We start from the raw sequence: 19,443 nt of genomic DNA on the forward strand, positions 1-19,443 counted from the left end.
CTCGTGTCTGTACCGTCCGTTCGTAAGGAAATTTTGGATCCTTCTAAACATGTGTGAACCGACACTTATGTTCATCAGCTTTAACAACAAACCAGGCCTCCATACTCCGTCGTAGGCTTGTTTGAGATCGATAAATACTGCTAGCGTGGACTGACCAGGTGTTGCCCCATTGGAAGTAGTCCGCCACCTTCTGCATTAATAACGTCACCTGATCGATCACATTATAATATACACAACCATAATAAGACCAGCAGCAATGTATGCAAGCGAGACCTGGACACTGACTAAGACATCTGAAAATTTACTTAATACTTGGGGACGAAAAATTCTTAGGGAAAATCCATGGTGCCATACAGGATGAAACAGGGTGAAGGACACGCACTAACCATGAGATATATCAATTATATAAAGATCCACCAATAGTGACCGAAATAAAAAAGAACAGACTACGTTGGGAAGGTCACCTTGAAAGAATGTTAGATAACAGAGGAGCGAAAATCGTATAAAGGCATAAACCAAAAGGCAGGCGACCCAAAGACAAACCCTGAATGCAATGGATTGATGATGTGGAAGCAGATCTGCAACAGCTTGTGGTTAGGGCGTGGAGACGAAAGGTCCAGGAGAGATCTGAATTGAAGGATGTGTTGAAGCAGGCCAGAGCCCTCCATGGGCTGTAGCGCCACTGGGATGGATGGATGGATGGATGTTCGATCGCATTTCGGTGCTGCCTGAACCCGCCCTGTTCAAGAGCAATGAAAACCTTTCTTTTCTAAGAACCATGTGAGCCTTTTGTTGATCATACGTTCAGTCGTCTTCCCAAAGTTGAACGTCAACGAGATTGGTCGATAGCTTTCCGCACGATCTGGGACCATCTCCTTCTTGAGAAGGGGAACAATCGTTGCCACTGCCAAGCTTTGGGGAAATCCCCTTGAATCCACGTATGATTGACCAATTCCAACAGTTTCTTTCTGCCGATGGGGCCGAGATTTTTAATTTCGTTGATGAGTCCATTTGGCTCCAGTGCCTTTCGCAATTTGCACTTTCCAAGTGCAGTATCTGGCTCTCCGTGGGTGAAAGAGTTAGTGAATGTGCTCGTCTCATCTTCCCTATATACGATACTGCGTTTCGCTTTGGCTTTCCTGATGCCGTCTGGAGCTTTCGACACTTAGCTCCTTTTAACTGCTTAGAGATAACCGCAAAGGCAAGGTTTTGAGCGTCCGACCTTTTACAATATGTGACCATCATGCTTTGAGCTGTTTGCAGGAGCACTGCTGCTTTTATTTCGTTCGCCCTGGTCAAGTTGTTGAGGAGTTTCCATGCCTGGCGCCCATCCACGAGATCCAGGTTAGTGCATGTCTCAGCCCATTTTAGTCTCGTACCCTCCGAAATAGCTTCTTTCACCTCCGCCGATAGCTTGTTGTAGGCACGTCTGGTTTCATCGGTTTTTCGACGACTGTGCTGCCTTTGTGCAGCCCTCCTCAGTCGGATTAGGCGTGCCAGGTTCCAAAAGGGCCGAAACTTACACCCACATTGGGACCGCGGGATGACCCTTCGAGCGGCACTCAAGACGGCCTCGACAAAGAGTCCGTAAGTCCAGTTTCTTATTGGTTAATCCATTGTTAATGTAAATGTATTGCAAGTGTGATAAAGGAATTGATTTTTGTGATTGATTTAAACTTTTGTTTTAATAATGTGTTACGGCTGAGTTCGTGGACACTTATTTCAATCAACAAATGACATTAACTTTCACAGATACATGAGAAACAAAGACTCATATATTTCCCAATAAAATATTATCTAGTTTATTTTACAGTATCAGTCTTAAAGTCATTGGTATTTTTAACCACTTGAAGTACTGCACTCTTCCATAATCTCCAAAACAATGTCTGGCTACTATATTGTTATAAACCTGGTGTAGCCGACGCTAATCCCCTAGGCCAGCGTGAGACGAGCCAAGACGGTCAACTGCGATGACAGGCGAAGTTTGAAGAAACATCTAGAGTGAATACTACTCAGGCCAGGCACGTGGGATGTGGTCATGTAATTAACCAGAAGGGTCGGGCGACCCTATATTAAGAGCGGAGGTGTCACAGTCAAGACGGTTCTCTACAGTCCGGTTCAGTACAGACGACTTGGTTCAGCGGTGTGGTTCTGTACGGCGCATTACGACGGTTCGGTGCGGAGTACTGTCAAGACACCTCGCTAATACGAGACGGCGTCTTGATCTTGATCTGCGAGTGAGACTGACACAACGAGCCCAGTGTGTGAAGTCAGTCCTGAACAGTTGAACTCAGTGCAAGTCCGGGACGAGACGGAGAGTCCAGTGTGTCACGGCCTGGTTCTTATTATAGGCCTGATGAGGTGAATGTCTCTGTGTGTTATAGATAAATCTTCTGGTACTACTATAATGTTCTTTTGTTTTCTTAACCAAATACTTTCTCACACGCACTAGATTTGCAGGTGCGTGAGAACACTAACATACTGAACTTTCCGACCACAACATTTAGAATTATTAATAGACTCTAGGTTAGCAGACATGGATTTTATTCACATAATATATACATGAAGTATAATTCACAAAAGATATTGGCGACTTCAGCCATCACAAAATACATCCCAGGAAATGTGTCCTGAATACTAGTCAATTATAATAACTTCAATACTTGTACATTGCTCTACTGTAAAAGGTATCCATAACACTCCTCTCTCTACAAGAGTCCAAGATCAACTGAGGTGTCCACATCGTGGTCAGTTACTTGACCAAGCAAAATCTAGTGCTAACTGCACGGAATAGTTCAGTGACTACTTGTCACCAAATATTACAGGGGTTCTAAAACTGATATATGACACAGTGCAAGAGTTCATACGGCGGTACGGGTGTTAACGAAGAAATATTTATATATTGAACAGAATGTGTTACGTGCTGCCAATTGTACAGTATTGGCTGTGATTTATTGGACATTAAAGTATTACGTTATTTGGAAGCCCAGAGTTATCAAGTTCTTTAAGTTGGTGGTGTCGTGTGCAACAGATTGCAGAGAGCCTGAATTGTGAGAAGCGTTACTGTATTTATCGATTAACTCTTTGTAAGTCTTTGCAATGTTTAACATACTTACATAAGATGAATTCTCTGATAAAAAAAATGATTATGCCTTAATTAAATAAACGTAGGCCTAACTATAACAAAAGTGATATGTTCAATCCTAAATCTCAATCAATTTGTCCACATCTTCAATAACGCGACAGCAGTCTCATTCATGTTGTCAGTGTGTCAGTGTAGATAGTAATGACTTGTTTTTGTTCAGGATTCAACAGTCAATATCAAACGGTACTTACAAAAAGACATGATCAAATAAGAGATGGTAATTATAGGTCACTCGACTCGAGACTTGTGACCACTGAGGTGAAGTTCACTTTGCCAATTCTATAAGATAGTTCTGTATTCAGTTTACATTTTAAAAACAAAAAAAAAGTTATTTAGATATTTCTAGGTATTTATTTTCCAAGGAACTGTGTGCACTAATAGAGCGACCAATGAAATCCTTGTAGAAAATATTGCGTATCAAAATTAAAAGTGTAGATAGTGTAGCCCAGTGATTCCCAAAGTGGTCTATATAGACCTCCAAGGGGTCTACGAAAGTGAAAATACCAATTGAGGGTCTATGAGACTTCCAAGGGGGTCTATGATAATAGATTTCTTATAAGCAGGTCGTGACTTTAATTTTTACATCCCATTAATGTAATTCCTCACACTAGATGTAATTTTTAACTTAGTTAATCATTTACATATTTATCCTGCTATTCAAACGAAAAATTGTTGTATTTAATTTCAATACTTATTAAAAATAACTTAATTTTGTCTTCATGTAAATAATGTTTAACAAAAAGAAATGTAGACTATAGCGTTGATTATATAAAATTGTTCATTCTTTCCTTGTCCACTAAGCGGTTGCCGATTGCCTTTTTTATGACGATATGAAACTAATTACGCTTGAGGATAATCTGCGACAATATCACCCTGATAAAAAGATATAGATTTGAAAAACTTTTGAACATTCAAAGATAAAGTTCAGAATAGACCCACAAAATCTCTATTCAACATCATGTAGAGAAGATGGTGGTTTATGAGTCTTACAATATCTGTTCACTTACAGCAAAATATGGGTGTGGTGGTAGTGGTTAAGCGCTTGGCTTCCGTAATTGGGGACCTGGGTTCGAATCTCGGTGAATTTTGAATTTCAGGATTTTAAGGGCTCCTCTGAGTCCACCCAACTCTAATGGGTACCTGAATTATGTTAGTAAAAGTAAAGGCGGTTGGTCGTTGTTCTGGCCACATGACACCCTGCTCGTTAACCGTTGGTCAAAGAAACAGATGACCATAACATCATCACAATGTCTGAAAGGGGAAATTTACTTATTTATGGCAAAATGCGGAAAACACCATAGATAAAACATTAATTTTTACCAGTCGTTGTAGTTTTAAAACCTGTTTTACACAAACCCAGATCTGATATTATTAAAAAAATTTCTTTAAGCAACAATACAGTTCAAGGTTGCTTCGGTGGCATGAGTTATAAAATTAAAAGCTTCATATGTAATTCTTTGCAAACGACATATATAAGTTTGGGCTCAGCAGCGTCACTGGTTCTGACAGGGTGTAGTGATGTGTGCTGCAAACTGCATTATGTTCGCCGGCTCCTTACTTTTCCTCAGGGTTGACCCACAAAACCTTTCCCATGTTTGAGTTGCAAGACTGGAGAGTTTTGAATTCAGTTTTCCTTCTGCTAGGTGGGTACCCAGCCAAAACTAATAAGCCATTCCTGCTCGAAGCTTACGGGTTTAGGTGACAGTTACTCGCCTTCGCTTTCTCCCGATAGTGATAACATCTTCGCGACTCAATATTCGAGCAACACGTGAAACGTCAACAAATACACGAGTAATTCTTTGCGAAAACTCTTACAATGATACTTAAGGCTATTGTGTTTGGAGATTCCACCTATACATATACTATTTTAATTGGTTTTGAATTTTATCAATAAAAAAATCTCTAATATGTAGCTTTAAATTACGTTTTCACTTTTCAACTCTCTACAGATAGAAATTAGGAGGCATTTTGGCTGAGCGGTAAAGTGCTTGGCTTCTGAACCGGGGGTCCCGAGTTTGAATCCTGTTGAAGACTTGGATATTTAATTTCGGGATTTTTTGGGCGCCTCTGAGGCCACCCAGCTTTAATGGGTACCTGACATTAGTTGGGAAAGTAAAGGCTGTTGGTCGTTGTGCTGGCCACATGACACCCTCGATAATCGTAGGCCACAGAAACATGACCTTTACATCATCTGCCCTAAAGACCACAAGGTCTGAGGGGAACTTTACTTTATTTTTGTACAAATAGAAATTAGTTTTAAAAAAATGTTGAATTTGCAAAAATTTGAAAGTTAAGCAGGGGGTCTATCGAAAACCAGAAAACATGGCAAGGGGTCTACGAGGCAAAAAAGTTTGGGAACCACTGGTGTAGCCTAATCTTAATTTTATTAGCCAGCATTAGTGTGTAGATTCCTAGTGGCCGTTCAATTTCAAACTATGACTGCTTGCAATAAACGAAACAGCAGCGCAGAGATTAGTTTCTTTATTAGAAATGGTAGTAGTAGTTGGTGTTGTCGTGTCCATTGTCTGTAGTAGTAGTAGTAGTTGGTGTTGTCGTGTCCATTGTCTGTAGAAATGGTAGTAGTAGTAGTTGGTGTTGTCGTGTCCATTGTCTGTAGAAATGGTAGTAGTAGTAGTTGGTGTTGTCGTGTCCATTGTCTGTAGAAATGGTAGTAGTAGTAGTTGGTGTTGTCGTGTCCATTGTCTGTAGAAATGGTAGTAGTAGTAGTTGGTGTTGTCGTGTCCATTGTCTGTAGAAATGGTAGTAGTAGTTGGTGTTGTCGTGTCCATTGTCTGTAGAAATGAAACCAAAACTGAGAATGTTCCTCAAGGTAATGCCAATATTTGTATATGCTATGAGAATGTTCCTCAAGGTAATGCCAATATTTGTATATGCAATGAGAATGTTCCTCAAGGTAATGCCAATATTTGTATATGCTATGAGAATGTTCCTCAAGGTAATGCCAATATTTGTATATGCTATGAGAATGTTCCTCAAGGTAATGCCAATATTTGTTTATGCTATGAAAATGTTCCTCAAGGTAAATAATGCCAATATTTGTATATGCTATGAGAATTTTCCTCAAGGTAATGCCAATATTTGTATATGCTATGAGAATGTTCCTCAAGGTAATGCCAATATTTGTATATGCTATGAGAATGTTCCTCAAGGTAAATAATGCCAATATTTGTATATGCTATGAGAATGTTCCTCAAGGTAAATAATGCCAATATTTGTATATGCTATGAGAATGTTCCTCAAGGTAATGCCAATATTTGTATATGCTATGAGAATGTTCCTCAAGGTAAATAATGCCAATATTTGTATATACTATGAGAATGTTCCTCAAGGTAATGCCAATATTTGTATATGCTATGAGAATGTTCCTCAAGGTAAATAATGCCAATATTTGTATATGCTATGAGAATGTTCCTCAAGGTAAATAATGCCAATATTTGTATATGCTATTGTGACAAGTCAAAAACTCGCTGTCAGATTCACTCAAATTTATCACAGCATTAATTATTATTTTTCATCATTTATCTATTTTATTTTAATTATTTCCCCATCCTACCTCCAATTTCTTCACCCGCCCCACCTTTCCTCTCTACCAGGCTAGACTTAGTCCACCACCTTGGAGAAAGTTAAGGCGCGTCTTTTCATTTATCTTCCCTTGACCGGGGCAAAGATACACATAGACTCTTTGATCTTATCGCCGGATGTCTGAAGGGCGGTCGCGGTTTACACCACCTTGGTTTGAATGCAAGCTAATCCCCCCCCCCTCCCTTGGGTGGAATGCAGGTCACTCTTCCCCCCCCCCACGTCTCTCTTTGATCTAAGAGATTACGCGGGTCAATACACCGCGTGGTACTCCAAGGTGTGACTCTTGTCGGACTTCACCCACGTGTAAGCTAATTCTTAGCCTAGGACATTTCCGGTGTCCGCCCACACTTTTCAGGCATATATATATAGTAAACCAACTCAAATCACCCTCTCTTTCTCATTCGAGCTGAGCTATCGAGTCTGGACTATATCACTCATTCTTTCTCCTAGAGGAATACCTGGTGGTAAGCCGAACTTAATCACAAGTTCCATCTTAATTACTCTGTGTATATTTCACTGGATATTATCATGTGTATTTTGCTTAGTTCATTTATATTTAATTAGTGCATTGTGTATTTCTCACTGGCGTAAGTAGAAAACATAAACATGTTCTATGTATTTATTTGTGTACTGCATTAATCTATTAATGCTATGTTGCTCAATTGATCGTTGATGCAACCATGTATATATTTGTACATTTTATGTTATTCCTTTATCTCGGCTGACAACCGTGATAATTTTACTAGCGCACTGATACTGCGTTTAGAGAAGATATATGAATTATCTCCGCATTACTCATTTTACTCTTATGAGAGTTACCCCGCTTGAACGGACACACTCTACATTCAAGCACGCTCCATTGTTCTCGACCCACAGTCATATGTAAACAAACCATCTGGGTCACTGACCACCGCCCATTTCACTTCCCCCCCCCCTTCTTTCTCTATCCACCTGTGTTGTTTATTTGAGATTATTATTTCCCCTTCTATGTACATTTTATATTAGTATTTCCCCTTTGCTACTATCTGCCATCTATTCTCCAAATCCCATTTGTCATCTCCCCTTGTGCTCTAAAGCAATTTTACCAATCTGACGAATGCACCTCAGTCGAGGGCATCGATAAGATGCATGAGAGACATGTCCTAACTTGTCTTTATTTATCCGCAGCCTCCCTCAGGTGTCTGCCTATTTATCGGATTACTTACCTGCCTATTTGCCTATCACCTATTGCCTAGTTATTGGATCAACGATCTATTTACCGGCAGTTGTGCTTAGTGCTATTCAGCGCTGCATTTGCCTACTGAGATCTCCTCAACTCTACTACTTGGCGCTATCGGCATTGCCCGCCTATTCGACAGCCCACCTGTCAAGCTATTAGGTGCGACGTCCCTATAGACCAGATCTGTGTGAGACGTCATAGCTACGCCAACCCTCTGCAACTCACTGGACACATCCTGTCAACTACGCTGCCCACGGCAGATCAGCTCTGCCCGCAGTAACCTTGTGCCCACGGTATCCGGCCACCCGCCATACTGTGCCCACTACAGATACTAGAACTTGGGACTGAGACTCCACAAGAACTATATCGCCGGCGTCCCTCTATCCGCTAGAGCGCCACCTCCAGCTGCAGAACCTCAAGCCAGGACACAGCCAGCTGCGACATCAACAGGAAAAACCAGCTAAGTCAGAGGACAAAGTGACATACTCTCATTAGGTGCAAGAGTGATGATTAAACATAGAATATACTAGAGATAGATGCAAACCCTCCCCCTTTTTATTATTATATGTATATTTATGTAAATAAATATCCTTTATTTTAACTTTTGTATCTATCTTTCATTGCTTTGTCTCGTTGCGTGCCTGCTCCCGATTCATATGCTGATAAGTGGGGGTGTGATTGCTTTCAAAAATAATCATCCCCTAGACATAAAACGTGCCAAACACACGTCACATTTCCCCACCTGTCACAGCTATGAGAATGTTCCTCAAGTTAAATTATGCCAATATTTGTATATGCTATGAGAATGTTCCTCAAGGTAATGCCAATATTTGTATATGCTATGATAAGAAGTTTCAAGAAATACAATTGCTAATTTCTACAACATAATTTGAATTGGTTTTTATGTCTTCATGCACATTAAGTAATTAGTTGTTTGTAAAATGTTTGACATGTTTCGGATGTTCCTTCAGAGTTGAAGATAGTTTACTTCCTAGTCCAAACCTCCCGCAGGACGACGGGGGATGGGAGCGGGCAGGGTTTGAACCCTCGACCGTCGTTAAATCCGAACGACAGTCCAGCGCGCAAACCGCACGACCAGGCAGCCATCCAACTGACATAGGCTTTAAATTGTAAAAAAAAAAAAAAAAAGATTTTTTAGGGGTGGGGGTGAATAGATGACTTCATATATTAAGATGTCTGCCTTTACAAATTGGGATGGAGCTGAAATAAATAAAAAAACAAATGCATACTATACATCCATACTCATTACAACCAATATGTATAGATCCTATACATCTACGTTAGGCTTTCAGCATCTACCACTAATCTATCAAAAATATTGATTTAATAAAGAAATATGGATACTCAACGTAACGTGAAGCTTTTTATAGGGATTCATCTTTCAGATGTTATACTCTCTACAGAAAAAAAGTCTATATTATATGCTTTTCATGTTCAAAGAATAAATGGTAAAATAAAAACATAAATTTATTCACAAAAATAAAGTACAAATTGCCATCCAAACTTAGAAGAATAAGGTTATAATAAGTATTTAAAATCACTTTTCTGTTGAGAATATAATGGCATCACGCCTAGATTATAGATTATAATTTCATTACACCTGATATACAGATTATAATTTCCTTACATCTAGGTTATAGATTATAATGTCATTCATTACACTTAGATTATAATTTCATTACACCTAAATTATAGATTACAATGTCATTACACCTAGAGTAAATATCATTACACCAAGATTATAATGTCGTAACATCTTGATTATATATAATGCTGCCATTGCACCAAGATTATAATTTTATTACATCTCAATTATAGATTATAATGCCATTACACCTAGATTAAGTCACTTAACTTAGAACATTTTAAAAATAAGGTTTAAGAGATGGTTCAACAATTATTCTGGTTCGTTTTGTTCTAGAATGCTGGAGGAACTAGCAAGCCTTGCTAAATGTCTAAGGTGCATTCTGCCCTCTGGTGGCGGTGTGGGGAGGGGAGTAAGCCGATTGGCTGTAGCACTTCTAGTGCTATACATAGGAGATAGCTGACGGGTTGTTGCACAGCGGACAAGTCTAGGGCTGTCGCCTTTTACGGTAGCAGAAGTGGACAGCCTGGCACCTAGAGCATGTTTGGTGTTGCCAGGAATGTCCACATGAGAGTATGTGGGTCGGTGATTGTCTTTGTTCACTCTGTCTTGGTTGAAGTATACATCTAAACCTGTCGTTTTATCACTGTGAAGGCATTTCGGAGGGGAAACTTTTCTGTAATTTTTTCTTACTGAAGAGGTTTTGCTCTTATTCTGAAATCTTTTCGAACTGTGACCTTTGGGTAGCTGTTTGTCCTCATTGTGCGTGGAGTCACTGTCTACTGCAAGGAAGGCAGGCATGTCTCGCGAGGCTGTTTCGCTACTCTCCTCCTCAGCCTCGGACATCGTACTCTCTGTTAGAGACTCTAATGTGTCACTTTGAACTTCTCTAGCCAGCAGTTTCGATGCAGAAACCTGAAATCTTCTTGGACATTTGCCCAGTGGACCATTTTTCTCGGACAATACAGGCGATGGATTCTCGAGGGACAACAAATTGACATCGTTTGTTAAACCTTTGCCATTCACAGATGGACGAATATCGAGATAGTTCGAATCATTCATTTCTTTTGATGTGTCCAGGAGAAATTCCGAATTTTGTCTTCTAATTTTGTGTTGATCAAAGATCCAAGTGGATGTACTTAATAGTTTTGACGTCTGCTTCTCTGCAATCGAATGTTCGTTTGAAATGCTTTGTTCTGACCTGACTTTCTTCACGAAATTACTATGCATGTTTTCCATTGGAATAATGTCCTGGTGCACTGGGTGTTCGGTTTTTGCAGATTTAGAACCTTCAGAGACAAATTCTTGGGAGGTTATTCCGTAAAGTGAATCGGCACTGGCATTGTTTCGGCCCAACATAAATGACTTTCTGTTTGCTATTTGGATAGATTCAGACAGTTTACTTCGTGTATCCGACATGTACGTCATGTTGGTCACGTGCTGGTCATTGGCTGAAGTAATCAGAAACAGTTGTGAGGATTGTAGAATAAACTTGTCATTATTCATTTCGTTAGTTGCTGCCAATTCCGAGAGATTGAAACTTTGTTCGCCGCTTGACTTCATTTTGTTCCGTGTATTATCTGACGTTATCTCGTCTTTGAGTTTCAGTGGAAAACTATAGGAGGCCCTAGCAGACGTAACACCATCATGTGCTTGAAGTTGTCTCAGGTGAGGTGGATGTATCGGTCTATTTATAGCATCATGCCCCGTTTTACTTCCCATGACAGTCGCGTGCGAGATGGATACATGAACCCGAGGAGACGCCATTTTTACATGTGCACATTGCGAAGACGTTTCAGGAACGTCGTGTGATGATAAGGGTTGATAAGTTTTATTTTGTTTCAGATACTGTATTCTAAGTTCTGTTTTATCATATTCCAGCGGTGTATATGTTTTGCCATGATTTCTGAGGTAATTAACAAGCTTTCTTTGTCTTTCGAGCTCTTCATTTTCTTTCATAGCAGTATAGATGTTTAAGTTTTCTTTTGTAAGCTTGTCTGAATCGTCTTCAATACTTCCCTGTCCTCTATTCATGTCAATAGTTTCTCTTGAGTTCAAATGTACCATTCGAATTGCTTGACTCCAAAATGAATGCAAATGTTTTTGATACATCCACATAATGAAGGCCAAGAAAAGCACGAGTCCCAGCATACTTCCTATTACATATAAAGAAAGCTCTAACATGTTTCTTGTGCTGTTGTTATTAGGTGAAACTGTTTCACAGCCAGGAAGCGAAGGATCGCTCAGGCAATTGTTGCATTTACCAGTGATATGATTACAAACGCATTCAGGGGGACACATCTCACTGCAACCATCTCCAAAGGTTCCTTCTTCACACGTTACGTTACAGTGAGGTTCCCTGTAACCAGTTAAACAGCGCCAACATACTCCAGTTGCCGGATCACACGTTTTCAGGCAGTTCTTGGGGCAATCCAAGAAACAGTTCTGTCCGTATTTACCAATCTTACACAACTCGTTGCACTGCGAGCCTTGGTAACCGTCTTGGCAATGAAAGCAACTGCCGTTGACAAAATCACAGGAGCCGTCTAGGCACGTTTCTGGACATGCCAGATCACAGTTCTGTCCATAGAAACCTTTGATACACTGACCGTTGCACTTGGTACCTACGTAACCATCAGTGCAGCTGAAGCATGCACCGCTGATTGGATCACATCGTTCATCTTTACACCGTCCGGAACAACGTTTGTCGCAGTTGTTGCCGTAGCGACCGGGCTGGCAAGTAGTATTACAAAACGGCGGGGTATACCCCGGAGAACACAAAGCACAATGCGATGTACTGGTGTTGCACCAAGTCAGACATTGGGATGGACAGTAAAGCCTACACATTTCTTGGTCACTCTCTGCTGCGCAATTGACTGTGCAGTGCTCACCGCTACCAACAACGCACTGGCTGCATGTACCATCAACTGGATCACATAAATCCTTGCAGCTGAGTGGACACCGACTTGCACAATTCAGACCGTATGAGCCAGGCTCACATTTCTTGGTACAATTGGGTAGCTCGACACCAATTTCTTTGCACTTAAGACAATGTCCGGTGACTGCATCACATTGTTCTTTCAAGCAATTTTCACTGCATTTCTTTAAACAATCCCAAGCATAAGTTCCAGGCCAACAAGTCTGGTTACAATAAGGAAGCCTACGGCCTACCTGGGAGCAGTGAGAACATCCTCCATTCAAGTCACAAGTACCGTAGCATGACGTTGGACATTTCTTCATGCACTCTAAACCAAAATACCCCGGTGGACAGTTAGACGCTTTAGTCTTAGATTTGATGACAAGAATATTGTAGGCAAATAGGACGAATACATATCTTACTAAAATAACGTTGAGCATTGGAGCAGCTGACACTGTCTTTGGTTCCACATTGATCTGTTTGTTGTGCCTAGGAGTTGACTAGATGGAAACAAATGGAATAGATAAAGAAACCTTGTTATAATAATAATAATAATAACAATATTAATAGTATGAGAGATACAATTAAGAAATAATTAGCAGATCAATCTCAATGCTGAAATGTACAATAAATTTCAGGCCCTCCTATAACAAAATCAAATCTAGATGCTTAATGGCTTCCTTGAGATATGTAGCACATACAAGTAGGTTTCAGATTCAAGGCAAGAAAAGATTCAGATCTAGACTATATATATATATGTCTTCCTTCAGTCGCGACTATTGGTCCATGAGATGAATGCCTGGGCATTAAGTGTGGTCGGAACTACCTTTAAACTCAAAATAAAAGGCCAATCTGTTTTCTAACGTCATGGAAACTAGAGTAATAGTTAATGTTATTTTATAACAATTGGACCAGCTTATTGAATTAAAGTCTACACATCAAATATATAAAATACAGATTGGAGTAATTTATAGCCTAAAATATTATAAGTGTATAGCATTTTTTTTTATTTACGAAAAATAATAAAATTTGAACAATGCGTTTTGGAAACTCTGAACACTTTGAGGTTTACAATCGTTATTCTGATAAATAAAGAATTGCTAATGTTTAGTTGGCCGCCGGAAGCTTTAGACTTCTTTATCGCAATAGAACTGTAGATCTATTTACATTTCTTTGAGACTCTATCCTAGTGCAGTGCAAAATTCTCCTTTTACTATTGGTCAACTTATCTACTTATAATTTAATCTTTAATTATCTCTAGCTTTCACTTGTGCAACCCGGATTGGTGCCATATTTAGAATTTACGTCTTGCATTTATGAATAGTTCTCATCTTGTCTAGATCTACAATGTTTATCCTACTCACTGATTCTACGCGAAGACGCTGTCGGCAGCCAGTCTAGGAGATGAAAACTCCAATATAAAACCTACAGCCATATGCAATCTACAGACGTCTAAGACTGAGCCACTATGGTCCACATTTGGCAATAAGAGTGGTTTTGGTCTGCGCAATCGACATTCCACTATAAAACTACATAGCTCAGACTGGATGCCTTGCAGTGTATCACGTAATGGCGAATCACCCGCGAGTAAAAAAAGCGGCTACCTATCAAAATTGCATGTTGAAATATTTGCACAATGCAGGACAAAGACGTGAATGACTGTCCGCAGCGGAACTCTGCCCTGGTGGCATTAAAACGTCACGGCTTGGCTTGGACACTTCTCCCCTTAGTGAGAGGTCAACAGAGAGGGGAGCTGGTTACACTCTCTACTGGTCTGGGAGAGGCTCCAAGGAAAACAAGCAATGTGTTACACTCTCTAATGGTCTGGGAGAGGCTCCAAGAAAAACAAGCAATGTTACACTCTCTAATGGTCTGGGAGAGGCTCCAAGAAAAACAAGCAATGTTACACTCTCTTATGGTCTGGGAGAGGCTCCAAGAAAAACAAGCAATGTGTTACACTCTCTAATGGTCTGGGAGAGGCTCCAAGAAAAACAAGCAATGTTACACTCTCTAATGGTCTGGGAGAGGCTCCAAGAAAAACAAGCAATGTTACACTCTCTTATGGTCTGGGAGAGGCTCCAAGAAAAACAAGCAATGTGTTACACTCTCTAATGGTCTGGAAGAGGCTCCAAGAAAAACAAGCAATGTTACACTCTCTAATGGTCTGGGAGAGGCTCCAAGGAAAACAAGCAATGTGTTACACTCTCTAATGGTCTGGGAGAGGCTCCAAGAAAAACAAGCAATGTTACACTCTCTAATGGTCTGGGATAGGCTCCAAGAAAAACAAGCAATGTTACACTCTCTTATGGTCTGGGAGAGGCTCCAAGAAAAACAAGCAATGTGTTACACTCTCTAATGGTCTGGGAGAGGCTCCAAGAAAAACAAGCAATGTTACACTCTCTAATGGTCTGGGAGAGGCTCCAAGAAAAACAAGCAATGTGTTACACTCTCTAATGGTCTGGAAGAGGCTCCAAGAAAAACAAGCAATGTGTTACACTCTCTAATGGTCTGGAAGAGGCTCCAAGAAAAACAAGCAATGTTACACTCTCTAATGGTCTGGAAGAGGCTCCAAGAAAAACAAGCAATGTTACACTCTCTAATGGTCTGGAAGAGGCTCCAAGAAAAACAAGCAATGTTACACTCTCTAATGGTCTGGGAGAGGCTCCAAGAAAAACAAGCAATGTGTTACACTCTCTAATGGTCTGGGAGAGGCTCCAAGAAAAACAAGCAATGTTACACTCTCTAATGGTCTGGAAGAGGCTCCAAGAAAAACAAGCAATGTTACACTCTCTAATGGTCTGGGAGAGGCTCCAAGAAAAACAAGCAATGTTACACTCTGTACTGGTCTGGGAGAGGCTCCAAGGAAAACAAGCAATGTGTTACACTCTCTAATGGTCTGGGAGAGGCTCCAAGAAAAACAAGCAATGTGTTACACTCTCTAATGGTCTGGGAGAGGCTCCAAGAAAAACAAGCAATGTGTTACACTCTCTAATGGTCTGGGAGAGGCTCCAAGAAAAACAAGCAATGTTACACTCTCTAATGGTCTGGAAGAGGCTCCAAGAAAAACAAGCAATGTGTTACACTCTCTAATGGTCTGGGAGAGGCTCCAAGAAAAACAAGCAATGTTACACTCTGTACTGGTCTGGGAGAGGCTCCAAGAAAAACAAGCAATGTTACACTCTCTAATGGTCTGGGAGAGGCTCCAAGAAAAACAAGCAATGTTACACTCTCTAATGGTCTGGGAGAGGCTCCAAGAAAAACAAGCAATGTTACACTCTCTAATGGTCTGGGAGAGGCTCCAAGAAAAACAAGCAATGTGTTACACTCTCTAATGGTCTGAGAGAGGCTCCAAGAAAAACAAGCAATGTTACACTCTCTAATGGTCTGGAAGAGGCTCCAAGAAAAACAGCAATGTTACACTCTCTAATGGTCTGGAAGAGGCTCCAAGAAAAACAAGCAATGTGTTACACTCTCTAATGGTCTGGAAGAGGCTCCAAGAAAAACAAGCAATGTGTTACACTCTCTAATGGTCTGGGAGAGGCTCCAAGAAAAACAAGCAATGTTACACTCTGTACTGGTCTGGGAGAGGCTCCAAGAAAAACAAGCAATGTTACACTCTCTAATGGTCTGGGAGAGGCTCCAAGAAAAACAAGCAATGTTACACTCTCTAATGGTCTGGGAGAGGCTCCAAGAAAAACAAGCAATGTTACACTCTCTAATGGTCTGGGAGAGGCTCCAAGAAAAACAAGCAATGTGTTACACTCTGTACTGGTCTGGGAGAGGCTCCAAGAAAAACAAGCAATGTGTTACACTCTCTAATGGTCTGGAAGAGGCTCCAAGAAAAACAAGCAATGTGTTACGCTCTCTAATGGTCTGGAAGAGGCTCCAAGAAAAACAAGCAATGTGTTACACTCTCTACTGGTCTGGGAGAGGCTCCAAGAAAAACAAGCAATCTGGAGTAGGCTAAATGATAAAGCAAAATATCGCCAACAATCTGCAGGATATACCTGTTGGTCACTCTGATCGATTGCTGTCACTTAGACTCCCACTAAATGGATATATTTTTATTTTATTATTTTTTTAAAAACGCTCACAAACCCCAACAAAAAAAGTCCCTCTACAGAACCTCGTGTAATATTTTGCAGGCAAAGGTTCGCGAATTAAAAAACAACTGGTGGCTGGAGCTTTCAGAAAACATACAAAGGTACGTGGAGGCAGCAGTCACGCGCTCACTCTTTGAATCAACCCGCTCTGATTATGGCCCAACATACCAGACTTTGGCGCCTCTAAGAACTGCCGACGGCCTTGTCTTGCTAACCAAAGCATGCGACTTTATTTAATCGGTGGACAGAGCACTATAGCTTGCTTTTTAGTAACAAAAGGGTTGTGTCTGAGGAGTCTTAATGAAATCCCAAAAGAAACAGTGAAAACAGAACTCTACGAATATCCAAGCCTTGTTGAGATTGAAACAGCCATCGGGAAGCTCAAAAGACACAAAACGCCTGTGGCTCAGACGGTCTTCCAGCTGATGTTTTTAAAATGGGTGGTTCTGCTTTCAAAGAAAGTTTAACATATCTCTTAACCTTGTTCTGGGACACATGTACTATCCCGACAGAACTCCAAGATGCCACAATCATATCCCTGTAACAACAAAGGCGACAAATCAGACTACTCCAATTACCGTGGCACTGTCAGTGGTGGGGAAGATCCTTGCCAGAATAATGTGCTCTCTGAAAGTCGATGTGGTTTTAGAGCTGGTAGAGGCACATCAGGCATGATTTGTGTCTTGCGTCAAATGCAGGGAAACTGCAGGAAGCAGAACCTGGACTTGTACGCTGCATTCATCGTTCTCACAAAAACTTTTGATACAGTGAGTCGCGATGGCTTGTGGAGAATTCTGTCTCAACTCGGATGCCCTGCAAGATTAATCGCCATTCTGAAGCAACTGTATGAGGGTCAAAAGAGTCATGAGATACAATGGTGGCCTGTCAGCTCAATTCTCTATAAAGAATAGTGTGATGCAGGGTTGTATGCTTGCTCCGACACTATTTGGAACATTCTTTGGAGCAATGCTAAATAAAATGAAGCGATGCCTGCATAAGAGCATCTACATTAGGGTCCGCACCGACAGCAACATATTTTACAAAAGGCGCCTGCTTTCCCGTACAAATATTTTTAAAAATTATTGCTACTGAGCTGCTCTATTCGGACGATTACGCCCTTCTTGAACAAACAGGAGTTTCAACTTGCCATCCATGAATTTGCTGAGGTTGCTGCCTCGTTTGGTCTGTCCATCAACCTAAAACAAAAATGGGAGGCCATGCTTCAGAAGTCCCTAATGGGAACTAATCAAGATCTACAAGTCACTGTGGATGGCCATCTCCTTAATGTTGACCACTTTACCTACCTAGGCAACACAGTGTTGAGCGATGCGTCACTATCCAGAGAAATAGACAACCGTCTCGCAAAGGCCAGCAGCGCTTTTGGTAGCCTCAGACTAAGAGTATGGTGGAATAGGTCTCTTCACCTGACAACAAAATCAATGTTTATAAAGCACTGTTTCTCAACACACTTTTGTATGGCTCTGAGACCTAGGTGCTCCATCGGAAGCATTTAAGGCTCCTCGAACGCTTCCATCAAAGGTGCCTTTGTTTAATGATGGGCATACGCTGGCCGGTTTAGACAGTATAAAAGCACTAATTACCACTCGTCAGCTGCGCTGGGTCGAACACTTATACACCTATACCGGATGCCAAAGGCGATCTTCTTTGGCGAGCTTAAAGAAGGACGGCGTAAGTGGGGTGCCCCAAGTAAACGCTATAAAGATCTATTCAGGCGCCAGAGGAAAGTAGCTGTCAGCAGATGGCCTCTTAAAGAGACAGTTGGAGAGCGCTCACAAAGGCTGCGGACAAACATTTTAGACTCAAAGAAAAGCCATTATTGAAGACAGGCGCAGAAGACGGAAAGAAAACTTACATAAACTGCCAGCGGACAACGGTTTTGTTTGTACGAGATTCGGGAAAATATGCAGGTCGTAACTGGGTCTGCATTGTCATATGTGAAACACTGCACTCGTCCTTAATCTTATGAATCGAAGACAATGCCATTATTATATAGGCCTAATGTTTAGTTAAACTATTCTGATTTTATAAAGCAATATTCAATACAATTAGTTAATCCGAGCTAGTTCAATTACGAGACGGATCCAGAACTTTTGGACTCATTTTGAGATGGAAGTGAGAAATAGAGATCTATGGATGGATGAAAAGATAGATAACAGGCAAACAGCCCAGGCTCACTCATCACCATTTCTTCCAGTCGCTTAATTATAAGTTAATTGCGATATTTAAAAAAAAAGAACTCTTCTTGGACTAAGAACATGTTAGCTAAACCAAGGAGTGTTCAAGAAAACTTACAGTTTACGATGTACGATTGTATCGTGTCACAAAACACATTTGGCTAGACTAGACATCGATTTATAGAGACTCTAAATCTAGAATTTAAACTGGTGTCTGTGGGACTAGATCTAATTCTAGATCTAGACTCTAATAGTAATTGAGGTCATATTGTATAAAGTTAGGCCTTCATAAAGTTAACGGCCAAACCTTTAGAATATTTATGTTTACATTGCGCTGATCTATAAACATTAAATTAATAAATTTATAAACTAGACTCCACATTTTTATCTCTCAGGGCGATGTTTTTCTTGGTGCAATCCTGCAGAGAGGTTTCAAGTTTTTAACTTTATTTGATGCGTAAAAATACCCAAACTCCAATATTCATAGCATTTTCACACTAAAAGTAATCACAGTAATCTCCTCTTTGTTGACACTGATTTGTAAGATGCCAATTACATTATTTAAAATAACAATAATAAAAAGGCTTGTCTTCGAGTCCGAAGATGAATGACGAATGCAGTATTTCCCGTGACAACGCAGCACCAGCTGCGACCT

General features: G+C 40.6%; 1 protein-coding gene and 1 long non-coding RNA gene across 2 annotated transcripts in view; one reads left to right on the forward strand and one right to left on the reverse strand.

Moving 5' to 3' along the window:
• Nucleotides 1-2,390: 2,390 nt before the first annotated feature.
• Nucleotides 2,391-19,443, forward strand: part of LOC129928037 (uncharacterized) — a 33,205-nt gene continuing 16,152 nt past the window's right edge. Inside the window, exon 1 of the long non-coding RNA XR_008779630.1 lies at nucleotides 2,391-3,086. This is a non-coding gene — a long non-coding RNA (uncharacterized LOC129928037). The remainder of the gene's footprint in view (nucleotides 3,087-19,443) is intronic.
• Nucleotides 9,438-19,212, reverse strand: LOC106066134 (uncharacterized). Its single transcript, XM_013225098.2, has 2 exons — nucleotides 18,907-19,212; nucleotides 9,438-12,990 (listed from the first exon to the last, which is right to left on the reverse strand). The coding sequence occupies exon 2, from the start codon at nucleotides 12,928-12,930 to the stop codon at nucleotides 9,886-9,888; it is 3,045 nt and encodes a 1,014-aa protein (XP_013080552.2). The 5' UTR covers nucleotides 12,931-12,990; nucleotides 18,907-19,212; the 3' UTR covers nucleotides 9,438-9,885.

This window comes from Biomphalaria glabrata, chromosome 1 (genome assembly GCF_947242115.1).
Source record: "Biomphalaria glabrata chromosome 1, xgBioGlab47.1, whole genome shotgun sequence".
Lineage (NCBI taxonomy): Eukaryota > Metazoa > Mollusca > Gastropoda > Planorbidae > Biomphalaria > Biomphalaria glabrata.